This window comes from Falco peregrinus, chromosome 8, assembly GCF_023634155.1.
Source record: "Falco peregrinus isolate bFalPer1 chromosome 8, bFalPer1.pri, whole genome shotgun sequence".
In the NCBI taxonomy this organism is placed as follows: Eukaryota; Metazoa; Chordata; class Aves; order Falconiformes; family Falconidae; genus Falco; species Falco peregrinus.
In genome coordinates, this window is record NC_073728.1 from 48,939,991 (window position 1) to 48,956,192 (window position 16,202).

At 39.4% G+C, this 16,202-nt stretch overlaps 1 protein-coding gene across 1 annotated transcript in view; it reads left to right on the top strand.

Annotated features, from left to right (window-relative positions):
- The window catches only part of SLIT3 (slit guidance ligand 3), a 531,529-nt gene that overhangs the window by 320,061 nt on the left and 195,266 nt on the right, over nt 1-16,202 (top strand). Inside the window, exons 8-9 of the mRNA XM_027779712.2 lie at nt 536-607; nt 5,974-6,137. Of these exons, the coding sequence (XP_027635513.1) occupies nt 536-607; nt 5,974-6,137 (236 nt within the window). The remainder of the gene's footprint in view (nt 1-535; nt 608-5,973; nt 6,138-16,202) is intronic.

The following is a 16,202-nucleotide window of genomic DNA, read 5'->3' on the forward strand; positions in this document are numbered from 1 at the left end:
TTTTTCGTAAGGAAACCAAAGAAAGGGTACCCATCCATCCATGTGTTTTCAAAAGGGCAATTTGAGCTGTCTGTCTGTGTAAGCTGGCTGCACTAACAAGCCTGTGAAAGTCAACTCCTTTTGTGTGAGAGTGAGCACTTCAAGTGCAAAGCTTTCATGCTGCAGTGTGCAAGTTTGATGTTCCTCCACTTGAGTTGCACCAGGTTTTCAAGCAACGTGGCAGCTTAACCAAAAAGTATGACCCATTCCAGTAGCCGATAAAAACTCACCTCCTGTACCCCTTGGTACTCAGACATGGCAAATAGTAACCTTCATCCATTCTTACACAGCTTGGTTGATTTGCCCTAGCAGTATCTTCCTTGATACGACACAAATTGTATCAGGTGTTGGTCAGCATGTCTTATTGCTCGCAGCCTGGCAGATTTATTATCAAGAGTTTTAGCAGTTTCTTTCTGTAAACAGTGTGTTCCTGAAGACATGTAAATAATTGATCAATCTATTATTCTCTTTTTTCTTTTTTTTTCTCTCCTAACAGTACTCTCAACAACAACAACATCACGCGCATTCCCGTTACCAGTTTCAATCACATGCCCAAGATCAGGACTCTGTGAGTAATATCTTTGTATATTATAATAACAACAACAATAATAACTATAATAGGAATTATTACAATAATGATACTGATACTAATAACAACAATGATAATAATGGTGTAAGCCAACTCTTTGGATATCTGTTTTCTTGTGATACTCTTATTTCAGTCTCTTCCCGATGTGAGCAGTCCACCCTGCTCTCCTGAGGAGCCGGTGGCTGGAGCAGCCTGACCCTGGGAGGGCCATGGCGGGCAGGGCAGGATCTCCTGTCCCTCAGGGACACCCGACAGCAGGGGAAGCCTCAGACACCTCTGTGGGGACGGGGACAGCCGAGGCCAGGCTGGGACAGCGGGCAGCAGCTCAGACGGGCCCCCAGCCACGTGGGGACCCCACGGCTTTGGGGGGCTGGGGCGGGGGCTGGGCTGCAAGCCCCGTCAGGGCTCTGTGGAAGTCCTGGGCCACCGCAGGGCTGGGACAGCCCGGGGAGCCCCTGGTGAGGCCAGGCAAGGTGGGGAAGACGGCTGGGGCCCCCAGGGCCCTGGCAGTGGTTGCACGGGGATTACCCAGGGTTAAGTATGACACAGTTTTATCAAGCTCTTGAAATTACCTGGAAACAAAACTGGCATTATTTTTTTTCCTGTGGAAAAATCCATAATGTGAAACGTGATCCAAGCTGGAATATCTTCAAAACTGTGAAAACTGCTCAGATGGATCAAGTTATTTAATTTTGTTAATATCCTGTATTTAAATCCAGTTTCTTCTTTTCAAATTCAGAATACTAATTTCTGAAATAAGAAATTTTTTTAAGAACTTGAAAAAAGCTTCTTTTCCAGATACTTTCTGAAACAAAATGTCACTGATATTGATGTATTTTTTATAAAAGCTTCTCTTATGTCAAATCCATTTTTCTATAGCTGGGCATCATTACACTGGAAAAGCTCTGATCAACTTTGGTAGACCAAAAACAAAGACTGTGAAATTAGACTGTGTGCATTTGTATAATTTAGGCATAGCCTACCAAATACATTTTATTTAAATAAATTATTCCTTTGAATTCTTTTAGGGAGTATGCAACTTCAGGAGAAGTCATGTTTAAACAAAGTATCTCTGGGGTTTTTTTCCTCAAAAATTTCAAACCCAAACAAGATGTATTTAGTCCTAAAAGCAAAGAAAGTGAAAGAGTAGCTAGCCTGAAAATTTTCTGTGACACTGAAAAAATAAAATGCTTCAAGGACGCCACATACGTCTGTGTAAAATCATATTAAATAAGTTAGCAGAACTGAAGAAAAATGGCTCTTACTCATGTCAATCTATGTAAGATAACCTGTGATTTAGATTTACATTCTTCATTAATGGTGACATTCATGGATCTTAATGTAAGTAATTAAATGGATATTAGATGTTTGTCTTTTACAAGAGAAGGGATAAAGAAGATAAAGTGTGTAGGGTTAAGGTTCCTGGAGATTTGTCTTTTCTCATTCAGTCACAGTGGTCTAGAACATTTGCCTGGCTTCTTCAGATTAGTCAGTCTTGTCTGTTACCAGAGCTCAATGCCTTCTGTCATTTTCTTTTTAGTTTAATTTCAGAGATGGCTTTGTATATAGCTCCCTGGAGACTTACGCTGACTAATCCCCCTCTGCTGTAATTAAGGGGGGGGCAGGGGGGAAAAGGGAAGGAAGTCATAAATAGGATTTATAAAGGGAAGCTTTTATATTGAATTCTGAGAGCCACATTTTATAGAACATGAATGCTGAACCACTCTAAAAGGATTTGCTGGAAATTTAATTTAGGGTCTATGGCTAAAAGGGCACCTTTGCAAACTTGCGTTCGTATTCATTCACCTCATGTTCTGTAAAGGCAGTTTCATCAATATCAAGTGGCATGTTTCAGTCTCCAAAGACTGCCAAATAACATGCAGTACCCTTCTTAGCAGTTCAATATAAGAATAAAAAAAATTTACATAGACAGGTGGAAATACAGTAAAATGGTTTAGTTTTCTGTATTTCCTTCCATCTGTTTCAACAGATGCAGAAAAGTCATGAAAACAGCAATTAATATAAATACAGGAATCAAATAGCATTTCATAATTTCTTTTGCTGATTCTTCATATTAAAAATTCTTCCTCTATCTCCAAGTCATCCTAGCACTATTCACAATAAATAATTTATTAATTATAATTATTAACAAAAAAATTTGCATAGCTACATATTACACAGAATTTTCTGATTATCTTCTGTTCAGAATTTAGGCTAATACTGTTTTGATTTAACCAAGTTTTGCGTAAATGCATAGTAATACCCTAACAACTAACGTACATCTGAGCACATGTAAAACTGATCAGTGATTGTTCACCTGTGTAAATATTTATATAAAGGTATTATTTGGAGGAAAATGTTAATATTCTCTCTAGTTTCCTGAGCTTTGTTGCCCTTGATAACCTTTTCTCCTGCATTAATATACAACCTCAGTGAATAGTTTGCAAAAAGGGAGAAAGCTGTCTGAGGCGTGATGGCTGAGTAAGACCTACTATCTAATCTCTAGGTTGTTAATGCAAATTTAGTCCAAGTGGACCATGTTCATTATAGTTTGGTGACTCTGCTGTTTTCTTTAAAAATCATCATTAGTTTGTACACCTTCTCAAATAGCTTCATACTTGGACATGCTGGGGGTTTTTTTTGAGAAGCTCTTGTAGGGAATCTTTGGTCTGAATGTTACTCAAGCAGGGCCAAGCCCTTTTTCCCATCCAGCTGAGGCTCAGTGCAGTGTGGATAGTGTTTTCCCTATGTGTCCCTTTTACACACTAGCAAGATCCATTAGCAGGACATTTGGGGCTGCCTGTGCCACAGCTGCATCTGCTGTGATAGTTCTGTGGATAATAAGCTTTTTCTTCATGGCTTTCAAAACAATCTTCTCATTTAAGAAGAAGAGAGAAGGAAAAATAAAGGAAAAATGAAAGAACAGAGAAGGAAAAATAAAAAGCATATTCAACTTGAACATGACATCTCAGGGGAAGGAAAGAAAAACAAAACAAAACAAACAAAACAAACAAACAAAAAAACCAACAAAAAAAAAAGACCAAAAAAACCCAAAACAACCCAAAACCAAAAAACCAAACAGGAAAAAAAGAAGTGCTACTAAGGTTTGAAGCACTTGAAGAATTCTTTAAAGAAATCAGTTCTGTGGTAACCTTTTTTATTTAACTGTCTTTTCTGTTGCTAAGTTTCATTGATCTTTTAGCCGTGATTGGAAGTGACAGGAATTAGTTTTTATTGATCTGCTTTCCTTTGCTTGAAACAGCTTTATTTATGTTAAAGCATGTCTCCCATACCTATTTACTTAATGGTAAGTGTCCTGTTGTCTCTACATGTATGAGTGACTGCTGAGAGAGGTAATTGCATAATTTCTTTTAATTTTTTTTTTTTTATTTAAGGGTAAACTGAAAGTGTACCAAGTCACTTCAGTGCTTTTCATGTTCATAGGGAATTGGTGTATGAAGTACTGTGAAAAGTCTTTTTGTGGCTATATTCACTGATATAATTATCAAAAATATATTCTAATAAGCTGCTTTGTTAAGCTTGATAGGCTCTCTAAAAAGAGTCTCCTCTCAAAAGCAAACTTAGAATATCCACGCAAAAAAACTTGAAGAAATGACAAGGTAGGGCTCTGCTGAGGCGGACGAGCTGACAGGGGGGTGACAGTTTGCACTAGCAAAATGGGAAGACCCAGAAACCAGCTATATGAACCTAATGAGGAAATAACCCCAACTCACAGAACTGGAAAGTTGCCCCCTTTTGTGAAATTACTCCTGCTTGCCTACATCCATATGGGGGATGCAAGGAATGGCATGGGATGAGCTCCACTTCAGTTCCTGGAGAAAGATGATTTTGAGTGTCGTTGTTGACTGTTGTGGTGGAAAGGGATAATACATTGGGGATTTAAATGAAATGCTTACTCTCTGAGTTAGAACAGTCTTATTTAGTGTGATTTCTGACTGGACATTTGTTCTCTTTTTGTTGTAAATGTATTTATTTGTTTTTTTCAAACAAAAAGTGTTACAGGCAGATTAATGGTTCATAATAACAAAACGTTTTACTAGCAATCTAACTTACTGCAGTGTCAGTTAAATAGTTTCATAATCCCTAAACACAAGATCTTCTCACCATTCTTCTAAAACAATTACGTTTTACAGTGCTCCCAGGAGACTAGCATCTTCCATCTCTACAGGATAAACTCCTAGTTCCAGATTTGTGGTCTTTTACTGTGACTGCCCACCCTAGACGTACAAATCTGGGGACTGTCAGCCCAGGCGCCACTGGTGACCTGCACTACTGCTGTGCAATATGAAGATCTCACAGATAGAAAGTTAATTTCTACGGTGAATGGACAAGGCTAAGTCTGTGCACACCAATTGTGTAGGGTTTTTAAAATGTAATGCCTGTAATATTAGTGAGTAATGCTTTTTCTAACCATTTCTGACAGGATTTTCAATCTGGTTTATCATTTCAGCTTCGTTAGAACACTGCAAATATATGACTTGTTACAAGGAATGAAATAATTAATATCCTGGGCTTTTGTTTTGACCTAAAGTTTGGTAGCTATTAAAATCACCACATTGCTTCCTGAACGCATCATCATTTTGCAGACTTCCCCCCGTGATGTGATAATGCTGCAGATCTCTAGTGCCAGGCATGAAGCAGGCTGGGAAGGGAGCTGTGTGGCTACATCTTCCATTACAAAGAATGGCCCTGGCATTGCTGTGAGGCATGACACTGTTGTAGACCCCTTCTTTGTTATGAGTTGAAAATTCCTGTCTAGAACCTGTGTACTTGCATTAAATTGCCACAGTAAAAAAGGCATTGATGAATTTGTACAGGCAACACAGGAACGTACAAGGTATCAATAGCCTCTGGTGTGTGAGGTCTCTTCCCCCACCCCCTAAGGAAAGAAAAGAGGGAAGAATCACCTATTACCTTGTGTTTCAGCCTAGTCCTTGTGCTTATACAAACCATCCTCTGAATTCCCTCAAAGATATCACATTTATGCAGTTATTTCTGATATGAAATCACAGGCAAAGTGATTACTGGGAGGGACCTTAAATTCTGCATGCTCTTTTCTGTAGAATGGCCAGCTCATGATTACCTGTAGGCAGGTCATTATTTAACTTTGTTCTTCCAAGACATTATAAATAATAGCACTAATTTATATGTGGACATTTGTATATTACATGGCAATATAGACAGTTAAGACCTGACTCAGCTGTAACCAATAACCTGCAGTGATCCTACTGGAATGGCAGCGAAGAGCCAGGCAGACTTGTACTTCATTGTGTCTTACGTTTAAAACCCTACCGCTGACTTCAGGGTTGTTCTGCCTTTTGTAGGCGGCTTCACTCCAACTTCCTGCACTGCGACTGCCACCTGGCCTGGCTGTCTGACTGGCTGCGGCAGAGGCGTACCATCGGGCAGTTCACCTTCTGCTTGGCACCTGTGAACCTGCGGGGCTTTCTGGTGTCAGAGGTTCAGAAAAAGGACTTTGTCTGCTCTGGTAAGGATGCCAATTATTCATTTATTTATCAGTCAATATCTACCTATATTGATATTCACATAGAAACTATGGGTGGAAAATCACTATGTTGTGTTTAAGTGCCATTCTCTAGCAGTCCTGTTTGTTTTTATCATTGCTAAGCTGTATGGGAGTAGATCAAATAGTTAATTTTTTCAGCTTTATAAGAATTATTGGATTCCAGTTAACATATCAGTTCTCCAATTATTTTTTCTACTTTAGCATTGCCAATGATACCAGCATAAGAAATCAATTAAGTGTGGATAATTTGGTATTTCTCAAGGGAAGAGATCTATAGCTGACTGGAATACCAAAGAAAGGAAATAGAAAATGCTAATCTGACTCTGTTGAAAAATGATTGGGCTATAGAACATGAGGAGCAGATTTCATCCCAGGGACTGAAGCAGGATTCTTAAGGAGCCAGTGCACTTCGCTGTTCTACAGGTTTCCGCACTGATAAATGAGGCTGATGATACACGGCCAACTCACAAACTACGTGCCTATATATTGGGCCTATTCATCACGTCTCTGGAACTGCACTTTTGTGATAGAAATGCATTGCCTTAAAAGAAGAAGAAAGAAAGACTAAAAGAGAGAGAGAAAAATGGAAAAATTGGGGAAGGAAATCTCTGAAATAAAGGAAGAGATATGACATGGCAGGGTGCATGGTGTGGAAAAAAATAAGGATGAAATCAGACAGAAGTCTGGAGATAGTTTTGCAGGCCAAGTGCTAAGTAACACAGGGAGCTTGTTACGAAGCCGATGAGAGTTCTAATCTTGATAGACTGTGAGTCTTGTGGTGTTGTGTCCTTATCTCTCACAGCCTGTGAGCCCTAAAGCTTTATCCTCATGGTACATGGGCTGACTGATGGAAACACAGTACAAGTGCTCATGGTAGAAATGTTTTTAGGAATGCCTTTTTTTCTGCAGTTTCACTTATATGTGTCAAAGAAAGAAAAAAAAAAATGGAGTTAGAGAAGAAGGGTATGATCCCCTTAACTATACCATGGATGGTAAATTAATGCCCAGCCAGCCCTGCGTGTGTGCAGAAAATGTTATGGGCACATGGAAAATGAAGTTGTGCAGCAGTGATTTTTGTGACGTGATTTTCAGGAGTGCTGAGCAGCTTTTACGCAGTAGTGGAGATTTGATGATGCCCAGAATATCTGATAATTACATCAGAAGTTCAACTAAAAGTTTAGAAATCTGACAGTCTTGGGAGGGGAAAGATAAAATAAATGGATGAATGAATGAAGCTATTAGCAGAATCTAATTTTACCAAAGAGGCAACCGCAGTATTTTTTTCTCATGAAATGAAGTTTCAGATGGGGCATGAGTTCAGCTATTTGGATTCATGATACAGTGAAGTGAGGGAAAAAGAGTTGTTTAAATCAGGACAGGAGATAATAATTGTTAAATGAGAAACATAATGTGGACAGTACTTATCTAATCAGAATTTTCTGTGCAGACTATGACTTCCAAAAAAGAAAAGGGTTTTAAACACTTGCCTGTTGTACCAAGAACATAGAACTCTCAAGTTTTTCCTGCATTTTTTTTTTAAATAATAAAAATTAAAGGAAGGAAACTTTCAGTGAGACAGTCCCATCAACTGTATCTCCTAACCATCATTTTGGAAATGAAATACACTGAAAAAGAAATGTATTGAAGAGCTCATTTTAGTGTAGAATATAGCAGAGAACTCAGTGAGTGCTAGTTTGACAAAAAGCTACATGGACAGCTAGTTTAAAGAGGATATAGATCTTCTGTGCTCCTTATTACAGTTCTTGTTCCTGATTTTACAGCATAATTTGTTCATGTTTGACTATGAAGTCAAACCAGGACAGGAGGTGAATAGTGAACTGAACTTGTCCCTCTGCACAGGAATTTTATACGATTTAAGCTTAAATGAATCACTGTAACCAACCTCAAGCTGGCAGTGAAAGCTGCCTTTGCATTGTATTTATGAAGAGCTGAAATACAATGTAGTGAACTACTCAGTTTAAGTATAGGCTCAGCATTTCAAGCACTTGTGTTTTTATGGCAGTGGTAATATCATCACAGCAAAAGAAAACGCAGCTTTTCCTCCACTGTAAAATGGGCTTCTTTAGAACATTCCAGTTCAAAACTTGTGCTGTTGCATGCTTCAAAGGAGAAAGAATAGAATCAAATATTTTGGAGAAAGAAAAAAAATAAAATAATTTGGAGAAAGAAGAAAAACATCCTTGAAAAACTGACTTCTGGTTATTTTTTGAACCCTATGCAAGAATAGGGTTTTTTTCCTAATTTTATGACAAATGTTCCTTTCAAAACAAATTTCGAATGCTATATACCAAGGAATACCCTAAGTTGAAAAAGAAGAAGTGAAACACTGCTAGAGAGGTGCCATAACTGGACCCAAATTGCTTGATTCCTTGTGGACACTATGCTACCAGTTTTGCACAGTGTTGTTTATCTCTTTTTAGGTGCAGAGTCTCTCAAGATAATGTTGCTGAAGTCAGACTTATGTGCAGATATATCTGTGTAAACTGAGTCATACTTAATGTCAACTGAGAGTCAGTCTTTCAAAAATGTTGTTCAGCTTGTGCACATAAATTATAAAAATGTTAATTGAAATGGCACTTGTGTGCAAATTGTGAGCAGTGGAAAAGCAATTCCAGGTTTCACTTGTTCATGCCCATGAGCATTTGGCTCAGAACTGTAGGTGAACTTGTAGGGTTAAATAGTGTGTAGTTGCCTGGAGAGAGGTTTTCAAATATCGTCTAGTTGCATTTGTGCATTTGTGGAAAGGCATTAATAGAACTGAGCCGAGTTGGGACTAGAGGGCCCCTCACCGCTGGGGGAGAGTGCTGAGAACTGCTGGCAGTCCTGTCACCCACCAGAGCCTTCTGGACAGCTTCTTCAGGAAGCTGTCCTCTCCTCATAGGAGAGTCTCTCCTCCAGAGCCACCCCTGACAGGGCAGCCTTCCTGGACCTTTGCCTTGAAGCCACCTGTTCCCAAAGAAATCTCCAAACAGACATTTATTTCCTCCTGCACAGCTGCTTATTGAGCTCTGGGATGTTTGGTGAGATAGTCTCCTACAAGACAGTATGTTGCAGAAGGGGAAATTGTGTGGCACCAGAGGATGAGTGCCCCTGTTGATGTGCTGCACATAGGTGCGTTTCTCCTCTCTCCACTATGACCTTACAATTCACTGCTACATTGCTGTGACAAGAGAAAACAGTATACTAAGCAAAGAGTTCTTGTCAGTTGAAACACTGTGCACTCTGATCCTTGGGAACTGTTTTATATTCCCGTAGCTAGCAGGGAAGCATCTGGGGGTGCTGACTAACGCTCGGTACCTCTTAGAGCCTTCCAGTCTTTGCTTGGATCAGACCCAGATTCCTTCCATGTTCAGATGTTTCACTGTTGAACTGGCTTCTCTAACTCTGTCTGTCTCAAACATGTAGACTCTCTCTCTCTCTGCCTATTTGTCTCTCTTGGCCTCCTCTGACCTCCTTAGGAGAGTAATTTTATTTCATTTTCCTCTCATGTAAGTTTTATTATGGCTCTTTGATTTTTCTTCTACTTTTTCTTATTGAAGTTGAAATTAATTTACATATTGATCAGTTATGTCAAGTCATAATGTGTTTTCTCACCTGTGTTAGTGTGGCTGTAAACCTTTGCAAACTGATGCAGTGGGTTCATGAAGTTATACCATCAGTAGCACATTGGTCTTTTCAGTGTTCTGTGCAGGGCCCACCGAGTGACCCTATTTGGATTTTTTTACGATTATATGAATCATTCTGGGTTTCCTAAGGATATACATGAGAAAATATATATGCATCTGAACTGCGTGTTAGAATAAAGCAGAAGCATTCAGGAGCATTGTGTCTTGTAGTGTGATGTGTAGCATACTTCAGCCGCTGCTGTTCTCTGCTAGCTGCTGTCAGAACAGCTCAAACGTCATCAGTTCTCAACTGGCTGCTTGCAGAGGAGATGATCTGGTAGGTAAGCAGGCAGAGACAGTGAGTTGATTGCACCAGGTGGTGGAAGGAAGTTGATTTTTCTCTTTTTCTGTTGCTGCCCATTTAAAGGTGCGGGTTGATACAGATTTGTTACAGTTTTGGCCAGTAGCTTGAGGTATTCTTCAGTGGACAGCATTTACAATGGAGTATAAAGATTGAATGAAATTTCTTAGAACAGACCAGACACTTACAGAGCAGATAGTTAATGAATTCATGGTTTTTTTCATGTAAGTCGCACCAGATTCTAAAACCTGACATTAATTTGGAGCTGATTTGTCCTGTATGCCTTGCAATATGAAATTTAGCAAAGTTTAAATGTAAAATATGTGATTTTTAATTACCTTCCTAAGATAGTTTTCTTAAATAATTAAACAAGCATTGTAGAGAGAGAAGCTGGATCCATAAATCATTCTTTTTTTCATTAGAAAGCATTTTCTCTGATTCTTGATCTTTCATTCCCATTTGGAGAATCTACAAGAATCTCATGAAAATCAAGATATATAATTTGGATAAAATAAGTTAAAATTCAGTCTGAAATTGATGTAAGAAATCACTAGCAGAGCCAAGTGTCTAGTGATTTCTGGCTAAATAAACTGATACTGATTTTAAGAAAATAGTTCATCGTCTCAAATCTCGGTTGAAGACCTAGAGTTTCTGATTCATACACTGCTACTGCAGCTGAGGTATAATAAAGAGGAATATATGCTAGCTTCCTGCTGCTTAATGCAGACTGGAAGCCGTAATGAGGAAGCAGATTTGTTTGTTTAGGTGAGGTCAAATGATCTTAAAACATAGCTGTTACTCTGTCCCAGACCACAAAACTCAGTGAATTGTCTTGTTCCATTTTTTTCCTAATAACTTCATAGCATATTATTGAGGAGACAACCAACAATGAGTAATGAATAAAATAGCACTCCTCAAGCTCAGTTTCTTAATGAGAACATTCAGAAGATACCAAAGGAAAAGTGTGCGGGGAGAGGAACTCCCCCCAGTCTGCTGCTATTTAAAAGACTGTGCAATAGTGTATTTGCATAACTAGCAGCAGGTCTGCTGCTTTCAACATGGGACAAGGAGGTGCTGCCAGCACAGAAGATTGGTGCTCCCTGGAAACTAAAGAGCAGGGATGACTATTTGCTAATGATGCAGATTTTGATAGTGCTGGGGGGTAGCAATTGCTCCTGAGGGAGCAGGGCAGTTTCTCTCCATGCAGTCCATTCCTGTTCATGCAGAGAAGGGCTGCTACTGGCCCTCAGTTTTAATGGTCACAGGAAGCTGGGTAACTGAAGTGGGAGGAGCAGACGGAGGAGGAGGCCTTTTTCTCTGTGTGGGTGAATGGTCACTTTCTGCTGTGCGGGATACCCTCATTCTGCAGCTGTGTTATTGCTTTTAGAAGTGAGCTTAACCATTTCATCTAACTTTGACCTCTTTCCAAAAGAGTGACCTGTGAGTCATTCTAGACAAATAATATTTTCTCACTGTTAAGTAGGTTCATGCTTTTTGTAGCTGTCAAGAGACCCAACAACTCCTCTTACAATGGAGTCTGTGCAGGACATTCAGTGTTGTATGACTTAAAAGCCTTTTGGTAAAAATTGTGCTTTCAGTTTGGTCTTAGAAATTTTTTGTTGAACTCTGATAGAATTTTTACTTCCTGTTATAATTTGCTACCACAAATTTAATACTGACATCTCATGTAAAGAAACATTTAAATACTGTGTATTTGTTACTTGCTCCTCAAATGACTCCTCCTATAGGACATTTGGAGAGACAGTAATCGCTGTTTATCGGAGTTTAGTTTTCTGTTTCTATTAAGTGTCTTAATACAAATGTAAATTTACTCCAGCACTAGCAGTTATGTTGTTTTCTCCTGTAAGAATGTACTTGAATTGCTTCATATGTAAGTTGCCACATAAGGTGTTTTCATTTGGGGGACCATCTTGCAAATCCGAGGGATAAATATGTATTTACTCAAGCACCGCCAAAGCTGAAAATTGGCTTTAAATTACAACAAACTTAGTTTTAATGTCCAAAAATGATGTCTTACCTTTTTCAGTATAATTACCTTTTTTCTGGAATTCGCTTTTCCCCAGAGCAGTATGTGTAGCTCTTTAATGCTTATTTAATGATGGCAGGTTGGGGTATAATTATCCAGCCACTGAGCTTTTGAACTTTTGCTGTAAGAAAAATAACATAATTGGGGTTTATGTTAATGTCCAAAACCAGTGGCTTGTTTTATTACTAGTAGGTTGGTAGTATTTTGGTATGCAGTGGATGCGCGTCATGGTGGTCTGTGCTGCCACAGATGGGTACCACAGCCTGGTTCTGAGCTAGTGCGCCCAGAGCAGCGGTGTTCAACACGAAGAAACAGGGCTGACTCAGAGTATGTGGCTGACCCTTTGTATGGAATCTGCAGACTTTTTCTGTTTGATTCGTGTATGTAACTGGCAACACGTTTATGGATCCTTGTACCAGCTACTAGGAAGAAAATTAACTCTATCCCAGATGCAACTAGGACAACACTCAATAAGAGTAATTAAAAAAAAGCATAGAGCTGCTTATAAAATGACTGCAGAATTCCATAAATGAATAGGAGGCAAATACAAAGTTGCGTACAGTCAATATCAGATTCATATAAATGTTTACTGCCAGTGAAATTTAGTGATGTAGGTGCATTACAGCCATGGTGGGCTGCCCATGACTGCCAGACACCCAGCTGCTCTCACTCACCCTCCTCAACAGGACTAGGGAGAAGGTCAGGCCTGTTCCAGAGCCTCTCCCCGCTCCTTGGTCTCTGACTTTGCTGCTCCCAGGGCTGTTCCTCACACTTTTTTCTTCACTCCTCACTGCTTGGCACCGCTTCACCCTTTCTGAAACACACTTTCACAGAGGCAGCACCAGCTTCACTGAGGGCCGCAGGGCTGCTGTGGAACTGGCCAGAATTGGCGGGAACTGGCTGTGGCCTGCAGCAGGGCCGCTGTGGAACCGGTGGGAACCAGCTTTGCCCTGCAGCAGGGCCGCTGTGGAACCGGTGGGAACCGGCTGTGCCTGGCACGGGGCAGGACCTGCCTCTCCTCACAGAGGCCCCTGTTGCCCCTCTGCACCAGCAGTCCGTACCCAAACTGAAAGTATCTCCTGACTTGTTGAATTAATTCCTTGTATTTGTAGGCAAATGTGATTAGATCAGAAGAGCCATAAGAATTTTATTCTGTAAGTTCCAGATACCATAAAGAGCTTGGATATACCAGAGGTCTCTTGCAAAAGACCAAAGGCAGCAACCTCAGGCTGTCCCAGGAGAAAGACAAGGAAGGTCACTATTGCCTTGCATTCCTTAGCGTGTTCCAAATGCCAAAGAATTTGGTCCAAGGAACTCTGTGGAAGCTCTGGGAAGGGTGCAGCGCCTCACATTAGTCCTTGCCTGCTCATCTGGACAAAAGTGCTTCCTCACTGCAGATCTGGCCATTGAGTGAGCTCCTGACCAGGCCGGAGCCCATGGGGGTCCTTATCAGTAGAAATGTCGCATTCTGACAGGCGTCACCTGCGTAGCTGTGTCAGTCTGTGATGCTGCTGACCGCAGTGAATCCCATCTTCCTCCTCCTCCTAAGGACACCAGCTTTTGTACTGAGGCAGGTCAAGTCCTGTGTTGGCTGCAGCAGGAGGCAGGCACACTTTAAAAACAACAAAGTGAATTGTGTTTAAAAAGCCCTTTTCCAATACCAGCAAATCAATCCCCAGGGACTCAAAGCATAATCTTAAACTATTTTTATCCCTTTTGTAACTTTATTAAACTTCATCATAAAACAGGTGAGGTTCCTTAATGGATAATTTGTTTAGACGGCCATTCCACAACTATACTTCTTTCATAGGCTTACAATTGATCATGGCCATGATCTATCATTTAACCTTGTACAGGTGGCATCCTTTCACTTAAATAATTTATCTTCCTCTTCATTTTTAAGCTTGAATATATTTATAAGTCACTATTATTTCTGGACCTATTTTTAAACGTCACTTCATATGGCACCTTCTAGACTGCTGATACCAATTGTGGAATTGGTGTTAACAAGATGCCATTTGAACTGCAGAAGAACATCTTTCAAGACTTATCTAGCAACATTATATTTTTTTTAGTCTTTAGCCTGTTTTGGAAGAACAAATAGTATACAAACCCCAAGAACCAAATACATGCTGACAGCCTTCCTTGTGGTGCAGTGGTCAGAAAGTTAAATTCTGGCTGCTTTTAGGAAGTAATCCATGTGTTGACAAGGCTGGAGAAAGACCTTCAAAGAAAGGCTCAGACTGGGCCCAGGCCATAGGAGACATTCAAACTCTTAACTTTTCAATCCCTCCTATGGAAGACGTAGCTGGAATACATTTCCTGAGAGGAAACCAACTTTGTCATAGTTTTGAAAGGACTTAAGTTGTATCAAAGATTCTGTTTTATTAATCCTTCAGAAGAACAAATCTACCTATCAAGCCTCAGTTGTTATAGGTGAGCCTGCTTCTTTGTTCTGTTTGCTTCCATTTTGTTTAGAAGTATCCCATACAATTTTTGTACTATTATTGTTAATTAAATAATTCTAATTTTAGTGCTTTAGGATAAGACAATGTGAAGTAAGGTCTGATTTTCAATGGTGTTACTTTACTGATATTTTTTGACACATGTAACATATTTTTTTGTAGAATATAGTAGGCTTCATTCATTATGCCAGACCTTCCTTTCACTGCAGTTGGCTATTTCCTTTTTTATTCCTCAATATTTGTTTGTAAGCCCATTGGTGTTGGCTTTGCCTACAGAGCAGTTGTGCTCGTATGCCATGAATTTTTATCAGATAAATTTACTGTTTGGGAATGTTCAGCAAAACAGTGAACTTGAACCAAATAATGAATATTCATGACTAGCTAATTTTTTTGTACCATGAACTTGATGGTATTAACTTCATCAGCCAGGGGCTGAAGTCACCAATCATAAATACTTACTGCTGTGTTCAGCAAAAAGCTGTTGAACAACTATAGATGGAAATATTTACAAAAAACATTTGCTGCACATTCCTGTAGAATAAACATATTTGTACAAATTTTTCTCCATCAATGGAATATTTGCCATCAACAAGGGATGCTAACTTTGCAGATAGTTGTGATTGACTTGCCCGTACATACCTCTCTGCAGGACTGTACACACTCAAGTGTATTCTAATACTGGGATGCAAACACCATTCAAGAGCAATGTATCTGCTTTTGGTGTCTTTTTGAGACTGAGTTTAGTGGAAACTGTAGTTCATGTAGTAGTAATTGGTTTCATGTGTCCCAGCGTTGTAAGAAGTTCCAATGGGTTATTTAATTGAACCACAAAAGCTCATAATATATCCACAGATATGCAATACTTGTAGTGTTTTGTTTATTGATCAATAATTTCATGTCTGCTACACTTAAAATGGTTCAAAGCCACCACAGATTTTGAACTGGTAAATTCTGTCAGATTTATCTTAAAAACCATTAATAATTTGCACAAATAACTAACATTTTCCTGGTGGAAAAGGCCTGTAAAGCAATTGGAAATTGGATAGGTAAGGAGGTAATAAAGCACACTACTTAGTATGCTGTAATTGGGTGTCAATGCAAATGAGATTATTTAGTTTATTTAGTCATTGCAAAATTTATTTTAAATGCCTGTGAGATTTGAACTGTTCAATTATACACCATAACCATTCTATCCTAATTGTAATATCAGCCTATTTGCTGTTCTTAAAAGGCTAGAGGCCAATGAGATGCTTATTTGAAAAAAATGCTTAATTTCTCTTTAAACTGCTGGGTCCTAAGTATCTCCCCAGTCTCCTCTGTCACTCTAACCCATAGTCTGACACTGTAAAATAAAGTGGTGCAGGCCAATGTCAGGCCATATATTAACTACCATAATCACTGAGGCTGTCATTCCATCACATCAGGAACAAAAAGTGTAGTAATTTTGGTTAATCGTATTCCTATCCTAGCTTCCATGTTTTGTTAGTGTTGGTTTTTTAATAGCCAAATGTGTAATTGATTTGATGA